Genomic DNA, 17,782 nt, shown 5'->3' on the forward strand with positions numbered 1-17,782 from the left:
AAGAACTGAAACATGTGTCCCACCTACTTCCTCCTTACCTTGACCTTCCCCACCCTAATTGGACCACAGGGGTGTACATCCTTTTCAACTATGTAAACAGCATTAACAATAAGATTTTAAAACATTTTTAAAAAGAATTACAGAGACACACACACACACAGAAAGATCTTCCTTCTACTGGTTCACTCCCCAAATGGGCACTAGGATCAGCCAGGCTGATCCAAAGCTGAGAGCCAGGAGCTTCTTCTGTGTCTCCCACAAGGGTGCCGAGACCCAAGGCCTTCACTGCTTTCCCAGGCCGTTAGCAGGAAGTTGGATCAGAAGAGCAGCTGCCCGGACTCAGACAGACACCCATATGGGTTGCCAGTGCCACAGGCAGAATATTAGGCTAATGACCACCATGCTGGCACCAGTGAACTTGTTTAATTCTTTGTATTTCCCTCTAATCCACAAAGGTAGGAACTACATTTCTCTAGTTCCCCCTCCAGCTCCACCACTCACAGCACAGGGTCTGATGCCTGAGGGGGACCTCACGGTCTAGCTGCAGTTTTACTATACTTTCTTTCCACGCAGAAAACACTTCTGATACCAAACACATTTCTATTGCTCTTACAACCAGTTTGCCCCTCCCCAGCCCTCGCCCAAATGTCCACAATACCACTATTTCTGACGCTGACAGCCACAGCCATCATCAGATACTGCAGGTCAAAGGGCTCAGTCCCACAAAACTGTGCTCGTTTGGATAGCACAACCCCACTCCTCTTTGGGGTTGGCTCTTTGCTAAGATGGCTTACACAACTCGGGTAAGCGCTCTGTGGATTACTGCCAATCTATTGGAAAGGAGATGAATGAATGGTCACCCGAAGAGGAGGTCTAAAGGGGTTTGGAGCACAGTTTGAGCAACTGGGTTGCTCCTCAAGGGGCCCACAGGCCTGGTCAGCAGCCCAGAAGCTCCCCTAAGCCCTTCTTTTAGGGAGGCTCTATTATGTGGGCCTGGTCCTTCAGATCCATCGACGATGAAATCAGTCCCCGTAAAAGGGTGAAAAGGTTGCTGCTTGGCTCACACAGCTGGTTCCTCGGGCCGACAGCCCCATCCTGCAGCTGTCCAGTCACCTCCTCAACATGAACTCAGGAGCTGTGCTATATTGCAAAAGGTGTTCCTGTGTCCTTCACTCCGAAAGTTACCAGGATTTCTGAAGCGCTGGGCCAGGAGACACAGAGTAGACATCTCTCTCCAGAGGACACAGTGCCACTCTCTGAACTCCTACTCTGCATCTTGAACAGAAACAAATCTTACATCATTGTATTGGGACTTTACTGATGGAGAAAACATTTCCAAGTTTTGGCAAGCTGGGCGTGGCTATTCAGAAGGGCTCCTGTGCCACTGTTTCTCCAAAGTGTCTTGGAGCAGGGTGGAAGGAACTGAGGTGTGACAAGCAGTTGGGGGAAGTGGGAAGAGTCCTCATTTGCCTCCACACAAACTCGCATCCTCTTCATGTTTTCTCTTGCTTCTTCATTTGTGTCAGTGCTGTATGTCTACCAGACTACAACAAGCAATCTGGTACAAATAATCAGAACCCTTAGAGGCAGAGAACAAGTCGTTCAAAGCCTGAAGTCCCTGCTGCCAGACACCTGCTTTTAGAGAGATGTCACAGTCCCCGGCTTGGTCACGTTGACTACACCTTCCTTCTTTCCTAAAGCGTCATGTAAACTTCAGTTTTTTTTCTCTGTGTTCTATTTTACATAGGTTCACTCAAGACAGGAATGTGACAGCTGTACTACTCCATGTGGTGATAACAATTGGTTATTTCTGCTTAATTTATTTATATTCTACCTAATTTACTAACAACTTGAGGTAGGCTATAGTATTTCATCACCATGTAGCAAATTAGCAAATCCATTTAGAGGTTTGAAAATGCACAAAGAGCTGGATTACGATTCCTGTCTTTTCGGAGCCTGGGCGTGTTTTGGCTGGAGCCTCTGCTCAGATCTCAAGGCCACATTCAGTGCCTTGGCCCAGGCTCATTCAGGTTATTGGCACAATCCTTTGCCTTCCAGCTGCCGCTTTCTCACTGTCTGTTGGCTGGGGACCTTCCTCAGTTCCTAGTGGCCACTGTTCCGCACAGGCAGCTCTCAGCCTAGCTCTCTTCCTCAGAAGCCAGCCAGAGAAAATGCCCACTTGCGTTATAAAGGACTCACTTGATCAGGTCAGGCCCAACTAAAACAACTGTTCAGAATTTCAACCAAAACAAATCAGAATGGACTGATTTGCGACCTTGGTGATACCTGCAAGATCCTTTGGCCACACAATGTAACAGTCACAGAAATGGTATCTCTTCACATCTACAAAACCCTACCCACATGCAAGGAAAGGTTTTACATAAGGGGAATAGTTATTGGGATTCACTTAAAAATGCTACCATGGTTTTTAGTTTACAAAAATGCTCAAGCCCACTAATACTATATTAAAGAAAGTCATGAAAGAGGAAGAGAAAGAAATGTGAACACAGTTTTGAATTTCATTCACTCGGCAAACACATAGACTCTGTGTGTGTGTGTGTGTGTGTGTGTATACTAGGCATGGTTATAAGGGCTGAGCATATAAAGACAGGCTAGTCACACTTACAGCAGCTGAAAGTCACTTGTAGGAACCAGGAGCAGGTGCCAAGGTCATTTGGTAACACACCGTCTGGTAGCTGCACATTCTCTGGCAGTGAGGTGAGAGTCACAGCTGTGTGAAGTCTTCCAGCTGGAAGGACATGCACTGGAAGAGGAAGGAGCTAATGAAGGCCCTTGTAGTCGCTAGGGTGACAAATGAGGCAGGTGGGCTGGGCGCAGCCTTCAGGAACACTCTGTGGGACTCCCCCGCTGCCAGCCAACCCGCCTGCAGCCTTCCCCGCCTGCTGGTCTTCTGAGCGCATCACTTGTAATCTCCAACAGACTCCCGAGGAAGTACATGTCCTTTTCCCCTCTTTTTCAGATGAGGAACTACAACTTGCAGAAGATGAGTTATTTCCTCAAGTACATACCAGAAGTAAGAAGCACACCTAGGATTAAAACCCAGGTCTAGGGGCCAGCAATGTGGTACAATGGGTTAAGCTGCTGCTTGCAACAACAGCATTTTTATCAGAGCACAGGTTCGAGTCTCAGCTGCTCCACTTCCAATCCAGCTCACTGCTGATGTACCTGGGAAAGCAGCAAAACATGGTCCAAGCGCTTGAGCCTGGGCTACCCACGTGGGAGATTCAGATGAGGCTCTAACTCCTGGCTTCGGCCAGGCCCAGCCCTGGCTGTTGTAGCCCCTTGGAGAGTGATCCAGCAGATGAAAGATCTCTTCTCTCTCCCCCTCTGTCATACTGCCTAGCTAAATAAATCTTTTTTAATATATAAAAAAACCTAAAAACCTAGGTCTGAGTACAAAACCCAGGCCCTTACCTGCAGTGTTTTACCCTTTCAGGAAATACCACCTACAAAGTCTGATACTGTGTATGGAAGACTTCCTCTTTAAAGATTTATTCATTTTTATTACAAAGTCAGATATACAGAGAGGAGGAGATACAGAAAGGAAGATCTTCCATCTGATGATTCACTCCCCAAGTGAGCCGCAACGGCCAGTACTGCATCGATCCGAAGCCAGGAACCAGGAACTCTTCTGGGTCTCCCACACAGGTGGCAGGGTCCCAAGGCATTGGGCCGTCCTTGACTGCTTTCCCAGGCCCCAAGCAGGGAGCTAGATGGGAAGTGGAGCAGCCGGGATTAGAACCGGCGCCCATATGGGATCCCGGGCATGTTCAAGGCGAGGACTTTAGCTGCTAGGCCATGCCGCCAGGCCCAAGACTTCCTCTTTAAAAAGACATTCTAGGGTTCGGCGGTGTGGCCTAGTGGCTAAGGTCCTCGCCTTGATCCCATATGGCCGCTGGTTCTAGTCCCGGCAGCTCCACTTCCTCTCTATCTCTCCTCCTCTCAGTATATCTGACTTTGTAATGAAAATAAATCTTAAAAAAAAAAAAAAAAAAAAAAGACATTCTAGACATGAACTAGAAGGGTGCCAGTCAGGCAACCTGGGCCTGCTTTGTGATCCTTTCAGCTCTGCCACTCTCTCCCCACCATGAGTTCTGACTTCACATCTCTCCAGGTCTGTCTTGTTCTGTTTTAGCCCAACATTGAAGGCTGGGTCACCTGGAGGGGATTACTTGGCTTAGGAGTCTACTGATTGGAGAGCCATGTCGCTAGGCACTGGTGTCCTGGTGTCACAACCTGATGAAGAAACACAAAGGGCATCGGCCATGTGCAAAAGGGGCCGCGTGAGCCAGTGGCCTGGTCTGGTCACTGTTGGCTCTCAGGAGCACAACTCACTCCATGAGATCAACTCTAATCCCTTCCCAGGGTGGTGCCCCGTGACCTAATTACCTTACACCAGGCGCCACCTCTTAGCGACTCCACATCAGCACCACCACAGAGGGGAGGGACCAGGCTTCCAGCACAGAAACCTGTGGGGACAGGCTCAAACCCTCTGCAGCCCATAGCAACAGGCTTGCTCAGCGTGTGGTGACTTTTCACATGATCACAGCCAGAGCCTGCCTTTTCTTCTTAGCAGTCTATACAACCACCTAAACCATCAACCTTAATCAGATTCTGCAGCGCAGCCCCTGGCAGAGCCCATCAATGGCTTCTAGCTGTTTTTCAAGCTCAAGGCCGGGGCCCTCCAGGCATCGGTCCCTCGTGACCCCTTTCCGCCTGTCTACCCAGGGCCTTGGCTTTCAGCACCTCTCTAGGCTCTCACTGCATGGAGTCTTATTACAGTTCCCTTGAACAAGCCCTCTGTTCCTGCACTGGTGTCAGGAGGTATACTGTCCTCCCACCTGGCCAGGGCTTCTTTATCTGACTCAGAATTTTCACTTTAGATTCTACTAGCTTTGGGGTCCTTTTCCTGACTTTCCTCAAATTGTGGCAGGCTGGCCCCTGGCCCCCACCCATGTCTATGGAATCCCAGCGGTTACTACAGTGCAGTACGGCTGGCATGATTGGTTTCCCAGCCACGTTCAGGCTGCACTGCATGAAGATCATGGGCTGTGTTTCAGTGCTGCTACAGCCAGCCAGCCAGCGCTCATTCCCACTCCTTGCATGACTGAGTGAAATTCTGTGGCTATGCCAGGGGAAGCGCTTAGACCATGTTTTAGACACATCGGCTCTTGGTACAAGTCACCTTGTAACCAAGGGTCCCTAAAGCAAGATAAATTCAGTCTGGAAGAGCCTAGGTGCATGTGGTAATCTCACAGATCAAGTTTCTAAGCTCCACTGGTGTTGAACAGAGCCCTGTCAAGTAGCTGCCTCCCTAGGACAAGAAGCCCAGCCAGAGGGGCCTGAAATGAAAACTGAGATGAAAGAGGAAAATACACATCTAAAGAAAGGATGAGTCTTTTATCCTAAGGAGAGAACTCACTTTTCCTTCTGTGCTCCTTTTGACCAAGGATTGAGAGCCCATTCAGAAAACCAAGATATAAACAATGTGTCCGTCCTAACTCTGAACACCTGTAGCACCAACACCCCTGCTTTTCTGCTGGGAGTGGGAATTATCATTTAGAGGAGCTGCCCTGATGCAGGAAACTGAAACCTGCCTGGTCTAACCGGCTGTAAGCTCTGCATGGGAGTGCATGAGAGACAGGCCCCACCCAGCTATGGCGACAGGGTCTTAGGAGGTCCCCTCACATCTGGTGAGAATCTTTGAGCACGTGTGCTGTGACCTGTGCAATGAAAAACCACACACACTTCACAACCTTGAGTAATATCCAATCTGCTTAGTAACGCTTGTGGCACAAACCAGATGTTCCTGGGAACTCAGTGCAGAATACTGGGCCCAGAACTGAACCAGAGCCACCCTCCGGGCATCTGCATTATGCTTGCCCATTCAGAAAATGCTTTAGAAGGTGCATATTGTCTACAGTGCCTACAAATAGGGATGAGTGGCAATGGGGCTGTGAGTTTGCCTGTCAAATCCTCCTCTTATTGAGAAACTATTGGCCTTTGCTAAATGGTCCCCTGGGATTCCAGAAAAATGGGTTTTGCTCCTGGCATGGAGGATGGATCACCTTGGCACCGCAGCCAACATCTTGTCTTCACTGAGCACTGTGATGTTGTAAGCTCCGCGCTAGGTCTGAAGGCAGAACCAGTCCCTGCATATAACCTGCGCCAGCAGGCACGGATCCTAAAGCTGACTCCCAGGATGGGGTCTCCCTCCCACAACACTATGGTATCTGTTTCCGGTGGACACTGATTCCTTTAATGATGGCCTAGGGAGGCCTCAGCCCTGGGATGTCCAGAGACTGACTGTTCCACAGTGTTTGGATAGCTTATACTCAGACTTAAATATGTCCTGGACAATCACACAGGAAGTGAGTTTCATCCGCTCCAAGCGCAGCGGGCAGGCTCTGCGAGGCTCAGGCGGGGCCTCTCCGCGGCAGCTTCCCCTCCACCTCCTTCCTTCTGGCCAGGCGTGGCTGCGCTTTCACTCGGCCTCGCTGGCCTCCACTTGGAGCTCTCCTCAAGGAGCTTGCTTGAGAGATGCTTCTCTTGAGCTGGAAGTTAACCTGGAAGGGAACAAGGAGAAGCTAGGAGGCCAGGCTGGACTCTGCTTGACCACGGCCCCCAGGGAGGCGAGGGCACGGGGTGCAGGAGGATTTTCGCTGCACAAATCCAGAGCAGCACCAGTGGGTCACAAAGGCGTGTTGGCTGCTAGTCGGCAATGGTAGAACGTGGATGCTAATAGTGCCCAGGGGCAGTGCACCGCCATCTGCTGGCCACACGGAGGGTGGGCTCACGTGAACAGCATGCCACTTCTTTCTCCCTCAGGCGTACTTCCTTCCTTCCTTCCTTCATTCATTCATTTTCTTATTTTCCATTGTACAGTTTTGTAGGTATAGGTCTTCCCATTTTCCCTCCCTCCTTCCATCCTTCTTGCCTCCTATAGTCCTTCAGCTGTAATCGTGACTCCAGCTTTTTGCTATTTACATGTTACAAGACTGTAGGTATAAGCACTAGTAGAGTCTCAGTATTATGAAAACATGATACCTACAGCGTGAGCCATGGCTTTTCCTCCAATCTTGCTGCTCAGGCAAAGAGCTAGGATTGACATGACCATAATAACTCCTTCATTGCCGTCTGCAGCCACAGGGCTGGTGCTCAGGCATGCCAGTGGGTGGCTCAGGTGGCTTCGGCCTTCAGGGCTAAGCCTTTGCCTTGCTTGTTGCCACAGAGATGGTGAAGCTGATAGAGTCTGTGACCCTGAGGCTGTAGTCCTTCTGTGTCCCTCCAAGCCCTGCGTTATTGCAGCCTCTCCTCTGGCCATGGTAAGCAGAGGGTAGGTGTAGGCTGTTAGATTTGCCCCAGCTGTGCCTGCAGCGGGAGTGCCAAGCCTGACTTGCTAGCTCTCAGAACAACTTGCAGCAGGAACCAGCTGGTAGAAAGAAAACATGGTATGTGGGGGGGTGGGGTGGGAAGCCCCTCCACAAAAGGCCACAGCCAATGCTGGGAGGGAGATCCAAGCCAACGATACAATTTTCCACTTCCCAGCAGTAACACAGAAATCCAGGAAAGGTAGAAAGAGGAACAAACAGGCCAAGGAAAGCTGCTGAGGGAACACTGTGGGTCTCCAGGACGTGTTAAGGTGGCTTCCTGGGACTGGGACAGGAAGGAGCCGTCTTCCCACCCCAGCCACAAGGGTCTCTGTTCCCAAGTGGGCGGGGTGCAGACTCCACTGTGGGCAGTCACAGTTCTCCGTCCCTTCCTATCTGGCAATAGTGTCTGAATGGCAGGTTGTCCCAATTCTGAATTCTATGTGGCATACTGACAGGCGGTGTGCCTTTCTTTGCAGGGTATGTGGAGAAGGGGTGAAATGCTTTGAAACACAGCGTGTTCCTCAAGAGGATGTGCTGTTGTTTGTATGTGTCACTGAATAGATCTGCCCTCAGAAAGAGGGTGGAAGACAGAATGAAAGGATAGGTATGCTTTGGTGCAAAACATCATGAAATCCACATGTATCCTTTTCAAGTATTTTCCATGAACTTTGGGAAGACCCCTTGTATGTATGTGGCTGCCTGATGGCCATCTGATTTTTGGCATATAACAAGAATAAAGGGAACCAGAAAGGGGTCATGGGCTGCAAAGTCAGGATCAGCAAACAGGCTGCAATGGAAAAGTCGTTCTTTGCTTCCTACAGCTGCAAGTAGCAGCGATTTATCCCTGATGGAGATGACAGCAGACAGACTGAAGGAATAAGAGAGGGAATGATCCAGATGTTTCAGAAGAACCCTCAAAGGGCACAACTCTGCTCTGATTTTAGAGTTAACATAGGGATTGCAAACTAGGTTGGATGCAGAGCATGGCGCCCTTAACATGCTGGCTAGGGAGGCAGCATGGGGCAGACCTGGCTTAGAGTCCTGGCTCCCACACTGCTTTTATTTCCCCCACTGTGTGAAGCTGTACAAGTTTCTCATCATCTCTATGAAATTTAGTTTCTATAGTCTGAAGTGGGGGTTCTTACATATCTACCTTGTCACAATTAAGAGCTAATTCTGACAGCTTCCGTTCAGTGTCGGATATACAGTACTATCACTGTCTTGGGAAAGATAAGGGATTTGGCCTGTTATGGGAAAGAGAGCAGGAGAGTCTACTCAGCTTTAGGGCTGCTTGGAGAACGCAGGGGACAGAGTGAGGAGTGCTGGCAGGACACAGGTTTATAGGTGGAAGCTCCTTAGACAGGGTTGCCTCGAGGCTTTTTCCTCATTCGATGAATTTGAGGATTAGTGTTCATGACTTCTGAACGCGGAGACTCTAATCGAATGGGGCCCAAATTGAAGAGAGCTGCCTGCACATCGTGGACACTGCTTCTCATCCTGTCAGGGCAGAACTGAGATACTGCTGAGTTGAGCAGCTGCAGCAGCAGCAGCCAGGGGAAGGCGTGACAGCCTGGGCCTGGGGGGCCTCAGGAGGCTGTGCGAGCGCCATCTGGTGGTAGTCCTTGCTCTCAGCACTAGAGAATGTCACCGGAAAGCTCCATGGGAAGGCAGCAAAGGGTTCGGAGACGATGGAACATGTACTTAGCCTTTTCTCTGTGGCCCTCACTGTACTAAATTCTTTTTATACGCTTTCTCACTTCATCTGCTTATGAAGGAGGCACTTCTGGTACTAATTTTCATAGGAAAAAAAATCGTCTTCAGAGATCAGGAAATTTGAATGGGTTCTATGGGCAAATAAGCTCATTGTAGAAACAGAGCTTTTAGTCAGTATGCCAAGTCAAATAGAAGGAGGAGGCAGAGCCAGGGGCCAACACTGTGGTGCAGTAGGTTAGCTGCTGTCTGTGATGCCAGCATCCTATATCAGAGTGCTGGTTGGTCTGCTTCCCATTCAACTTTGTGCTAATGAGCCTGGGAAGGCAACAGAAGATGGCCCAAACACGTGGTCCCCTATCATTGGCTTCGAAGACCCATATCCCTATTGCTGGGGTCCGTGCAGTGGATGTGGGGGGACACGAAGGTATGAAGAGTATTGTTCCATTGCAGGTAGGGCTGCAAGGGATTTCCCACTGCATGGCAGGGCCTGGCAGACTCTACAACCACCTGAATGCAGCTCCACCTCCCTTTGCATGGACACCGGACCACCTGTGGAAGAATTCTAATCCATTCAGGCATTGTTTGCTGCTGAGGAATTGTTTTTTTACTATCAATGTGAGCTTGGAGGTTAATAATGTCTTGCAAAAGGACCTTTTATTATTCACACTGTCTTGCCTCTCCCCATCAACCTGATGCTAATCAAGGGATCTGTGTTTAGGGTTTCATTCTTTTATTGATCTTTAGGTTCTCCTTTTCTTTGTGATACACTCCCTTAACTGATTCAAGATTGAGTTGTAGAATAAGAATTGTAGTAGGAACTTCTATTGAGAGTTTTTAGGTGAAACAAACAGCAGAGTTATTCTTGGATACACCCACTTGACCATGACGTCAAAAGTCTGTGCCAGACCTTATGAGGGTTTCTGTATAAAGGGGACAGCTTTCTTGCATTTGTCCATTATGATGCTGAAATTGTAGTGGTCCCTTTCTTTCCTCTTTACGCCTAATCCACACTCTACCACTGGCATGGGAGACCCAGATGGTGTTCCTGGCTCCTGGCTTTGGCCTGGCCCACCCACCTTCAACATTGTGGTAATTTGGGGAATAAACCAGTGGATGCAAGATCTCTCTGTATCTCTCCCTCCTTTTGTGTCACTCTGCCGTTCAAATAAATACAATAAATACTAAGGTCCCAGCATGATTGCCCAGTGGCTAAATCCTTGCTTTTCACGTGCTGGAATCCAATATGGGTATCGGCTCATGTCCTGGCTGTTTCTTTTCCCTTCCAGCTCCCTGCTTGTGGCCTGGGAAAGCAGGCAGGATATCCCAAAGCATTGGGACCCTGCACCCATGTGGGAGATCTGGAAGAAGCTTCTGGTTCCTGGCTTCGGATTGGCTCCACACTGGCCATTGTAGCCACTTGGAGTGTGAAGCAATGGACAGAAGATCTTTCTGTCTTTCCTCCACTCTGTAAATCTGCCTTTCTAATAAAAATTAATGAATAATATATATAGACATATATAATATATATTAAGAAGAGGCAACCAGAAGTGATGAAGGAATAGTAAGATAGTAGCAGAAGAAAACTTAAGAAAGCAGTGAACTTTTTAAAACATGAAGCAGAAAGTCACAAATGGCAGAACCAAGCACCAGTTGTTTAAGACTTTGCGCAGCTGCTTGTTGCAGTTTCTGTAAAGGTCCGCCCTACTCACCACTTCTGGTTCTGCGGGACCCACAGTCACAGTTGTTGTCTGTGGATCAAACCCAGGCGCTCTGGCAGTCACGGCGTAAGTACCTGGAAGCAGCAGGCGGAAGTAATCCCCGTGCTTACCTAAAAGTCACAAGGATGGCTGCTGATTAAAAATCTGCCCAACAGGGATCATAGCCGTGGCTGGCATAGCAAGTTAAGCCACTGTTTGGGACTCCCACAATCCATACCCAAGGGCCAACTAAAATTCTTGACAATTAAGCTTTTTAATTTATATTATATTATATCATATTATAATTATATCATAATTATTATATTATTACATGGTATTTATATATTTGAAAGGCAGAGTGATAGAAAAACAGGGGAGATATAGACAGAAGGAGAAATGTCTCCTATCCACTGGTTCACAGATGGCCAAAACACTAAGGTAGACTAGGCCAAAGCCAGCAGCCAAGGATTTTCTCTTTCTCTTGCATGTGCATAACAGGGTCCCAAGTCCTTAGGTCATGTTCATTGTCTTCTCAGGCACTTTAGCAGGGTGACAGATCAAAAGCAAAGCAGCTAGTACTTGAACTGGCATTCCAACATGGGATACTGGTGCCACAGGTGGGGGCTTAACCTGGTGTGCCACAATACCAACATTGCAATTCCACTTCAGTTCCAGCTTCCTGGATTCGGCCTGGCCCAGTGACTGAGATCATTGGGGGAGTGCCAGGCAGATGGAAGACTTCTGTCTCTCTGCCTACTCTTTGCTTTTCAAATAAACCTTTAAAGAAGTTGCTGGAAGCCAGCATTGTGGCACAGTAGGCTGACCCACTGATTTTGATGCTGCCATCCCATATCGGAGCACTCATGCAAGTCCCAAGCACTCCCCTTTCCATCCAGCTTCCTGCTAATGTGCCTGGAGAAGCCACAGAAGATGGCTCAAGTTCTCAGGTCCCTGGCCACTTACGTGGGAGGTCTGGATGGGGTTCAGGAATCTGGCGTCAGCCTGACTCAGTCCCAACCAGTGCAGCCATTTGGGGAGTGAACCCAGAGAATGAATTTCTCTCTTCCTTTCTCCTTCCCTCTGTCACTTTGCCTTTCAAACTAATAAAATCTTGGGCCTGGCATGGTAGCCTAGCAGCTAAAGTCCTCACCTTGAATGTGCCAAGATCCCATATGGGTGCATGTTCGTGTACTGACTGCTCCACTTCCCATCCAGCTCCCTGCTTGTGGCCTGGGAAAGCAGTTGAGGACGGCCCAAAGCCTTGGAACCCTACACCCGTGTAGGAGACCTGGAAGAAGCTTCTGGCTCCTGGCTTTGGTTTAGCTTAGCTCCAGCCATTGTGGCCACTTGGGGAGTGAATCATCGGGTGGAAGATCTTCCTCTCTGTCTCTCCTCCTCTCTGTATATCCGAGTTCCCAATAAAAACAAATAAATCTTTAAAAAAAAATCTTAATTTTTAAGAGCATAACAATGAATAAGAGAAAAAGCAAAGTCTTTTTTCTTGCCTCCTATTATACGCCTGACTTTATTTATACATGTTAGCAAAGGTGGTGCTCTTTCATGCATATGTTGGTTACAAAGGGTTCACTCGCGATCAGGGCCTGCGGGGGCTTCACTCCCCTTATCCCTAATTCATGCTAGTTGCTTTGCTGAGTAGCATAATGAATGTTAGCAAGGGTTGTTTTCACTAGTGAAATGAATTAATTCTTCATTTAGATAATGGATGTGAGAAATGGGCACTTTTTGGTGAAATTAGTATTCAACACTCATTGACTGGCTAAATGTTTCACAGATAGTCCTCACCTCTGCTTAAATAGGGTGTAAGACTCTAGCAATCAGGAGTTATGGCACAATGGGTTAAGCCGCTGCTTGGGACATTCATCCCAGCTACTCTACTTCCAACTCAGTTTCCTGATGTTGTGGTTAGGGAGCCAAGTGCTTGGAACCCTAGCAGCTATGGAGAAGACCTGGATTTTGGAATCCTTGGCTTTGGCTTTGGTCTAGCCTTGACTATGGGGAAGTTTGGGGAGTCAACCAACAGAAGGAGTATCTCTCTCTCTCTCGATGTAAATGAAAATTCCTTTACACTTATATATACATATCTAGCAAGCTTGTACGGTGCCTAAGGTTGGCTCTCTACAGACTCCTGGAATCAGTCATTGGGCTGGAGGATTCTGGGTGTCTAAAGCCTGACTATAAAGCCACAGGATTCCTCTTTTAGAAAATCACTCTTCCCTTGAATTAATCTTTGGTTGATGATGTGCTGGGATCATCTTCAAGATCATGAAACAGAAATGATCATTTACCCAGGGGTTAAGATGCCCATGACTTAGAGTGCAAGTGCCAGAGCCGAGCCTCCTCAGAGGCTCAGATGGAACAGTGGACAGCATAACCAGCTGCACATGGAGCTGGAGTTTATCGGAACCTGCAGAGGATACCTGGCACCACAACAGAAGACAGAGCAAATCGATCAACTATCCCAGCCATGTGTTGGCAGTGAAAAACTGGGCAAACAGAGATTCTAAGGTTACTATGTCAGCCAGTGGATTCTGGAGAGATTTCATCATGCTTGGAATGGCGAGGTTGGCAGCAATTTATAACTGTTAAACTATCAAAACCACTTGAGCAAGACCCTCGGAGCATGCCTCACATTGGGGACCTGGGATGGGTGGGAGACTGGGTGGGGCTTCTCCCTTTATCCCCCCCTTTACCCCAGATACAGAAAAAAAATGTGGAATAGTCTTACCCACTTTCCTGTAACCCTTGAACCTTTGTGCCCTAATTAACTATGTAAAGATTGTCAAAAATAAAGAAAAAAAAAAGATGTCCATGGTTCAACTTGGAGTGCCTGGGTTTAGTACCCAGCTCTAGCACTTGCCTCCAACTTCCTGCTAAAACAAACCCCGGAAAGCAGCAGGTAATGGCTGCAGTAATTTTGGCTCCATGGGTTTTTATCACCCATGTGGGATGCCTGTAGTGAATTCCCAGCTTCGTTCCAGCCCAGCTCCAACTGTTGTGGATATTTTGGGGAAGGGCCAACAGTTGGAAGCTTTTCTCTCTCTCTGCCTCACAAATAAATAATTAAAAAAAAAAAAAAGAACATAAAGCAGAGATTGCATCTGGCTTAGATTATATGAACTGTAACATACCTCCTTGGTAATATAGTTACTGTGGTCAAATTTGGTTGAGCCAAATTTGCTGATACCAAGGTTGCCTACTAGGCCAATCTCAGCTACTTCTAGCCCTTGGCAGCTAATGCTATACAGCAAAAACAAACAAACCTAAGAGTTCAGCATGTTCAAATTGAGTGGGGTTGGTTTGCAACACCATTCTGCTATCACACAATTCTTTACCCTCTAGAAGGTTCTAGATAGTTACTTATAAAAAGTCTAGCCTCCGGGCCCGGCGGCGTGGCCTAGCAGCTAAAGTCCTTGCCTTGAAAGCCCCGGGATCCCATATGGGCACCGGTTCTAATCCCGACTGCTCCACTTCCCATCCAGCCCCCTGCTTGTGGCCTGGGAAAGCATTTGAGGACGGCCCAATGCATTGGGACACTGCACCCGCGTGGGAGACCTGGAAGAGGTTCCAGGTTCCCGGCTTCGGATCGGCGCGCATCGGCCCGTTGCGGCTCACTTGGGGATTGAATCATCGGACGGAAGATCTTCCTCTCTGTCTCTCCTCCTCTGTGTATATCTGGCTGTAATAAAATGGATAAATCTTTAAAAAAAAAAAGTCTAGCCTCCATCATCAGTCTTGCCCTGCAGCTGGCTGGTAAAACAAATATCACTACTCCTTTTCCCAGAATCAACATGTAGCAAAATGCCTGATTCAGAATAAGACTAAGCGTTAGTGTTATGTTTCTTCTCTTTTCTACCCATGTCCTACCAGTGTATGAGTTATTCATAGTCCCAAAGCCCAGAAGATCCCCCAGCAAGTTGTATTATGGCAGTGACTCCCAAGTGTTGATAAGAAGGTAGATTTACAGGTGTCTTTTCTAGTCCTAGTTTCTCAGGGATTGCTGCTTCAGAAGCAAAGGTTTTCCCATCCAGCATCTTTGCTTCTTGACCTGGCCCCCTAATTTCCTGTTCTTATTTCTAGCATCCAGTCTCCAGCATCTAGTGTCTAGTGCCTGACATCCTTGCTAGGTTCACTGGCTTACGAACTAGCCCCCGATTCTGCTGAAGACTAGAAATAAATGTTCTTCTCCCTCCTGCCAAGCACCTACCAGGAGTGACGTCATGGTTAATCCCATCAACAGAAATGACAGCCTCCGTGATATTGTTAAAATTCTCATCAAGCACCACTCCCTTGATACCCTGGTGAACCTGTAGGAAGAAGTTGATAGAGGGCTATGATCATAAAATATCTGTGTAGTATTTTAGCTTCTCTTAAACTGTCACAAGTGACCTTTACAAAGGTTGTGGCCACAGCCTCTTCACCAGTTTCTCTGCCACTCTCCTATTTCCATAATCTCTTATTAGTAGAACACAGTGATTGATCCTGACTTCTTTTAATTCAGTTTTTATAAACTGCATCACAGTCTGGGCAGTATTGATCCTATTGAGATCTAAATCAGAGCAGGAGCAGGGGTTCTGATGCTCTCTGCAAACCTCCGTCCCTGCTGGCACTCTGATTCCATCTCCCGCTCCTTCCCTGGCCCCAGGCGTCATCTCAGTCGCACTCAGGTCCTGACCCTATGTTTCTTCAATTAAAATATATTTTCACTGTGATGACATAAAAATACCATAAGATATACCATATTAATCATTTTTAGTGTGCAGTTCAGGAATATTAAACACCTTTACTATGTTGGGTAACCGTCACCATGATCCATCTCAAAGAACTCTCTTCATCTTGTAAGACTCAACTCTACACCCATCAGATGGTAACTCTTCAGTTCCTGCTATGGGTAATTGCTGCCGCCACCAGTCTACCTCCCGATACTGGTTTTCACGACTTCAAGTACCTAGTATGCCTGAGGTCATATACTTAGTGGCAGACTGATTTTATCTAGCATCATGTCCCATGGTTTATCCAGAGTACAGCATGCATCAGACTGTCCACGCTTTTTAAGGGTGAATAATAATGCATTCTGTGCATACACTGCTCTTTGGACATTCATCCATCAGGGCATACTTGGGTTGTTTCTGCATTTTTGGCTATCATGAACACCACTGCTAGGAGTATGGATGTACAAACATCTCGCTGAGATCCTTCTTTCAGCTATTTTGCATATATATCCCAAAATATTACCGCTGGATCATATAGTAACTCAATTTTTTAATTCTCTGAGACACTGTCTTACTGTTTCCCATAGCACCGTTTTACATGGCACAAGGGTTTTATTTTCTCATATACTTATCAGTGTTTGTTAATGTATGCTTTTATTTATTGCATTGTTCTAGCAGTCATGCTATTGGACGTGAGGTGGTATCTCACTGTGGTTCTAATTTGCATTTACCTATCAGTTAGTGATGGTCGGAGTTTTTCCATAGGCTTGCTATTGACATTTTATTCACTCTTGTGTCCACTTTGGAGGAACATTCTTCCCCATAGATTAAAAAAATATATGCTATTGGGAAACATCTTATTTTGTACAATTGTGAAAGTTCACAGAAAGAGATCTTACCTGTTCTAAGAATTGGATGAGGGCTTCCCTATTGCCCAGCCATTCCCTCGGTAATTCCTCCTGGTGGGGAAACTTGTTGCAGCTCAGTTCCAGTGTGATCTCAAAGCAGTTAGTGTGAAGGTAATTAAAGTCTTGCATGCCTGGGGGGAGAAGGCCGAGGGAGATTTGCATAACTAGGCTTCCACCCAGTGCCCCATCTCAGCTCTTCAATCACAGCTTTTTCACCATCCATGGTTGTCATCATCAGTTTCTGTTCTCCCTACTGAGCTTTATCTGTATTTTCCCAGTTCTCATGACTCCTCCCTTTCTAGCTTTCTCACTTTACAAATACCTATTAGTTAAGTCCTTCCTCTACATTTTTCTATCTCCTGGCTTCACTTTCTGTCCTCCTTATCATTTCCAAAGTCTTCTTATTAGCTATGCTTTTTTAAAAAAAGATTTATTAGGGGCTCGGCGGTGTGGCCTGGTGGCTAAGGTCCTCGCCTTGATCCCATATGGCCGCTGGTTCTAATCCTGGCGGCTCCACTTCCTCTCTATCTCTCCTCCTCTCAGTATATCTGACTTTGTAATAAAAATAAAATAAATCTTTAAAAAAAAAAAGATTTATTTATTTTCATAGGGTTGGCAGATTGACAGAGAGAAGGAAAGACAGAGACTTAGCATCCCATCTGCTGTTTCACTCCACAAATGGTCGCAGTGGTTGGAGCTGAGCTGATCCACAGTCAGAAGCCAGGAGCCAGGAGCCAGGAGCCAGGAGTTCTTCCAGGTCCCCCATATGGGTGCAGGGTCCCAAGGTTTTGGCCCATCCTTCACTGCTTTCCCAGGCCACAAGCAGGGAGTTGGATGGGAAGTGGAGCAGCCAGAACACATACGGGCACCCATCTGGGATGCCAATGTTTATAGGCAGAGGATTAGCTGGTTGAGCCGCTGTGCTGGTCCCTTAGCTATGCTTTGGTAGACTATGTCCTCGTGCTTTCAGACCATGTTTGCTCTTTGAACTATGCTGTTCTTCAGACTTAAGAAAGCACAGATGAGCTGAATATCTTGCTTTCATATCCCTCATCCTACCTGAGAACAAACACTAACCCCAGAAAAGCAGACTCCTTAAAAGATCAGAAAGCACCTCTGTATTTTTTTCCATTAAATGTTTTCCTGCTCTGATCATTGATGTCATTCATTTATTCTAGTGACTCAATTATTTTGAAGATGTTTCTTTTAATGGCATGTATGTTAAAAATCCATGTATTAAAAATTAACCTATGGGCCCGGCGGCGTGGCCTAGTGGCTAAAGTGCTCGTCTTGAATGCGCCCGGATCCCATATGGGCGCCAGTTCTAATCCTGGCGGCCC

General features: G+C 47.3%; 1 protein-coding gene across 9 annotated transcripts in view; it reads right to left on the bottom strand.

The window, feature by feature from the left end:
* Positions 1 to 2,614: 2,614 nt before the first annotated feature.
* The window catches only part of CPN1 (carboxypeptidase N subunit 1), a 71,421-nt gene continuing 56,253 nt past the window's right edge, over positions 2,615 to 17,782 (bottom strand). For 7 of the 9 annotated variants that reach the window (XM_058671177.1, XM_058671181.1, XM_058671180.1 and 4 more), the window contains 4 exons: positions 16,434 to 16,573; positions 15,030 to 15,129; positions 10,817 to 10,935; positions 5,086 to 6,587 (listed from right to left, as the gene is read on the bottom strand). In XM_058671177.1, the coding sequence (XP_058527160.1) occupies positions 6,438 to 6,587; positions 10,817 to 10,935; positions 15,030 to 15,129; positions 16,434 to 16,573 (509 nt within the window). In that variant the 3' untranslated portion in view covers positions 5,086 to 6,437. Of the gene's footprint in view, positions 2,765 to 5,085; positions 6,588 to 10,816; positions 10,936 to 15,029; positions 15,130 to 16,433; positions 16,574 to 17,782 lie in introns of those variants that run through there. The other 2 variants (XM_058671183.1, XM_058671184.1) reach the window with 2 other exon arrangements.

The sequence above is a fragment of the Ochotona princeps genome, chromosome 13 (assembly GCF_030435755.1).
Source record: "Ochotona princeps isolate mOchPri1 chromosome 13, mOchPri1.hap1, whole genome shotgun sequence".
Lineage (NCBI taxonomy): Eukaryota > Metazoa > Chordata > Mammalia > Lagomorpha > Ochotonidae > Ochotona > Ochotona princeps.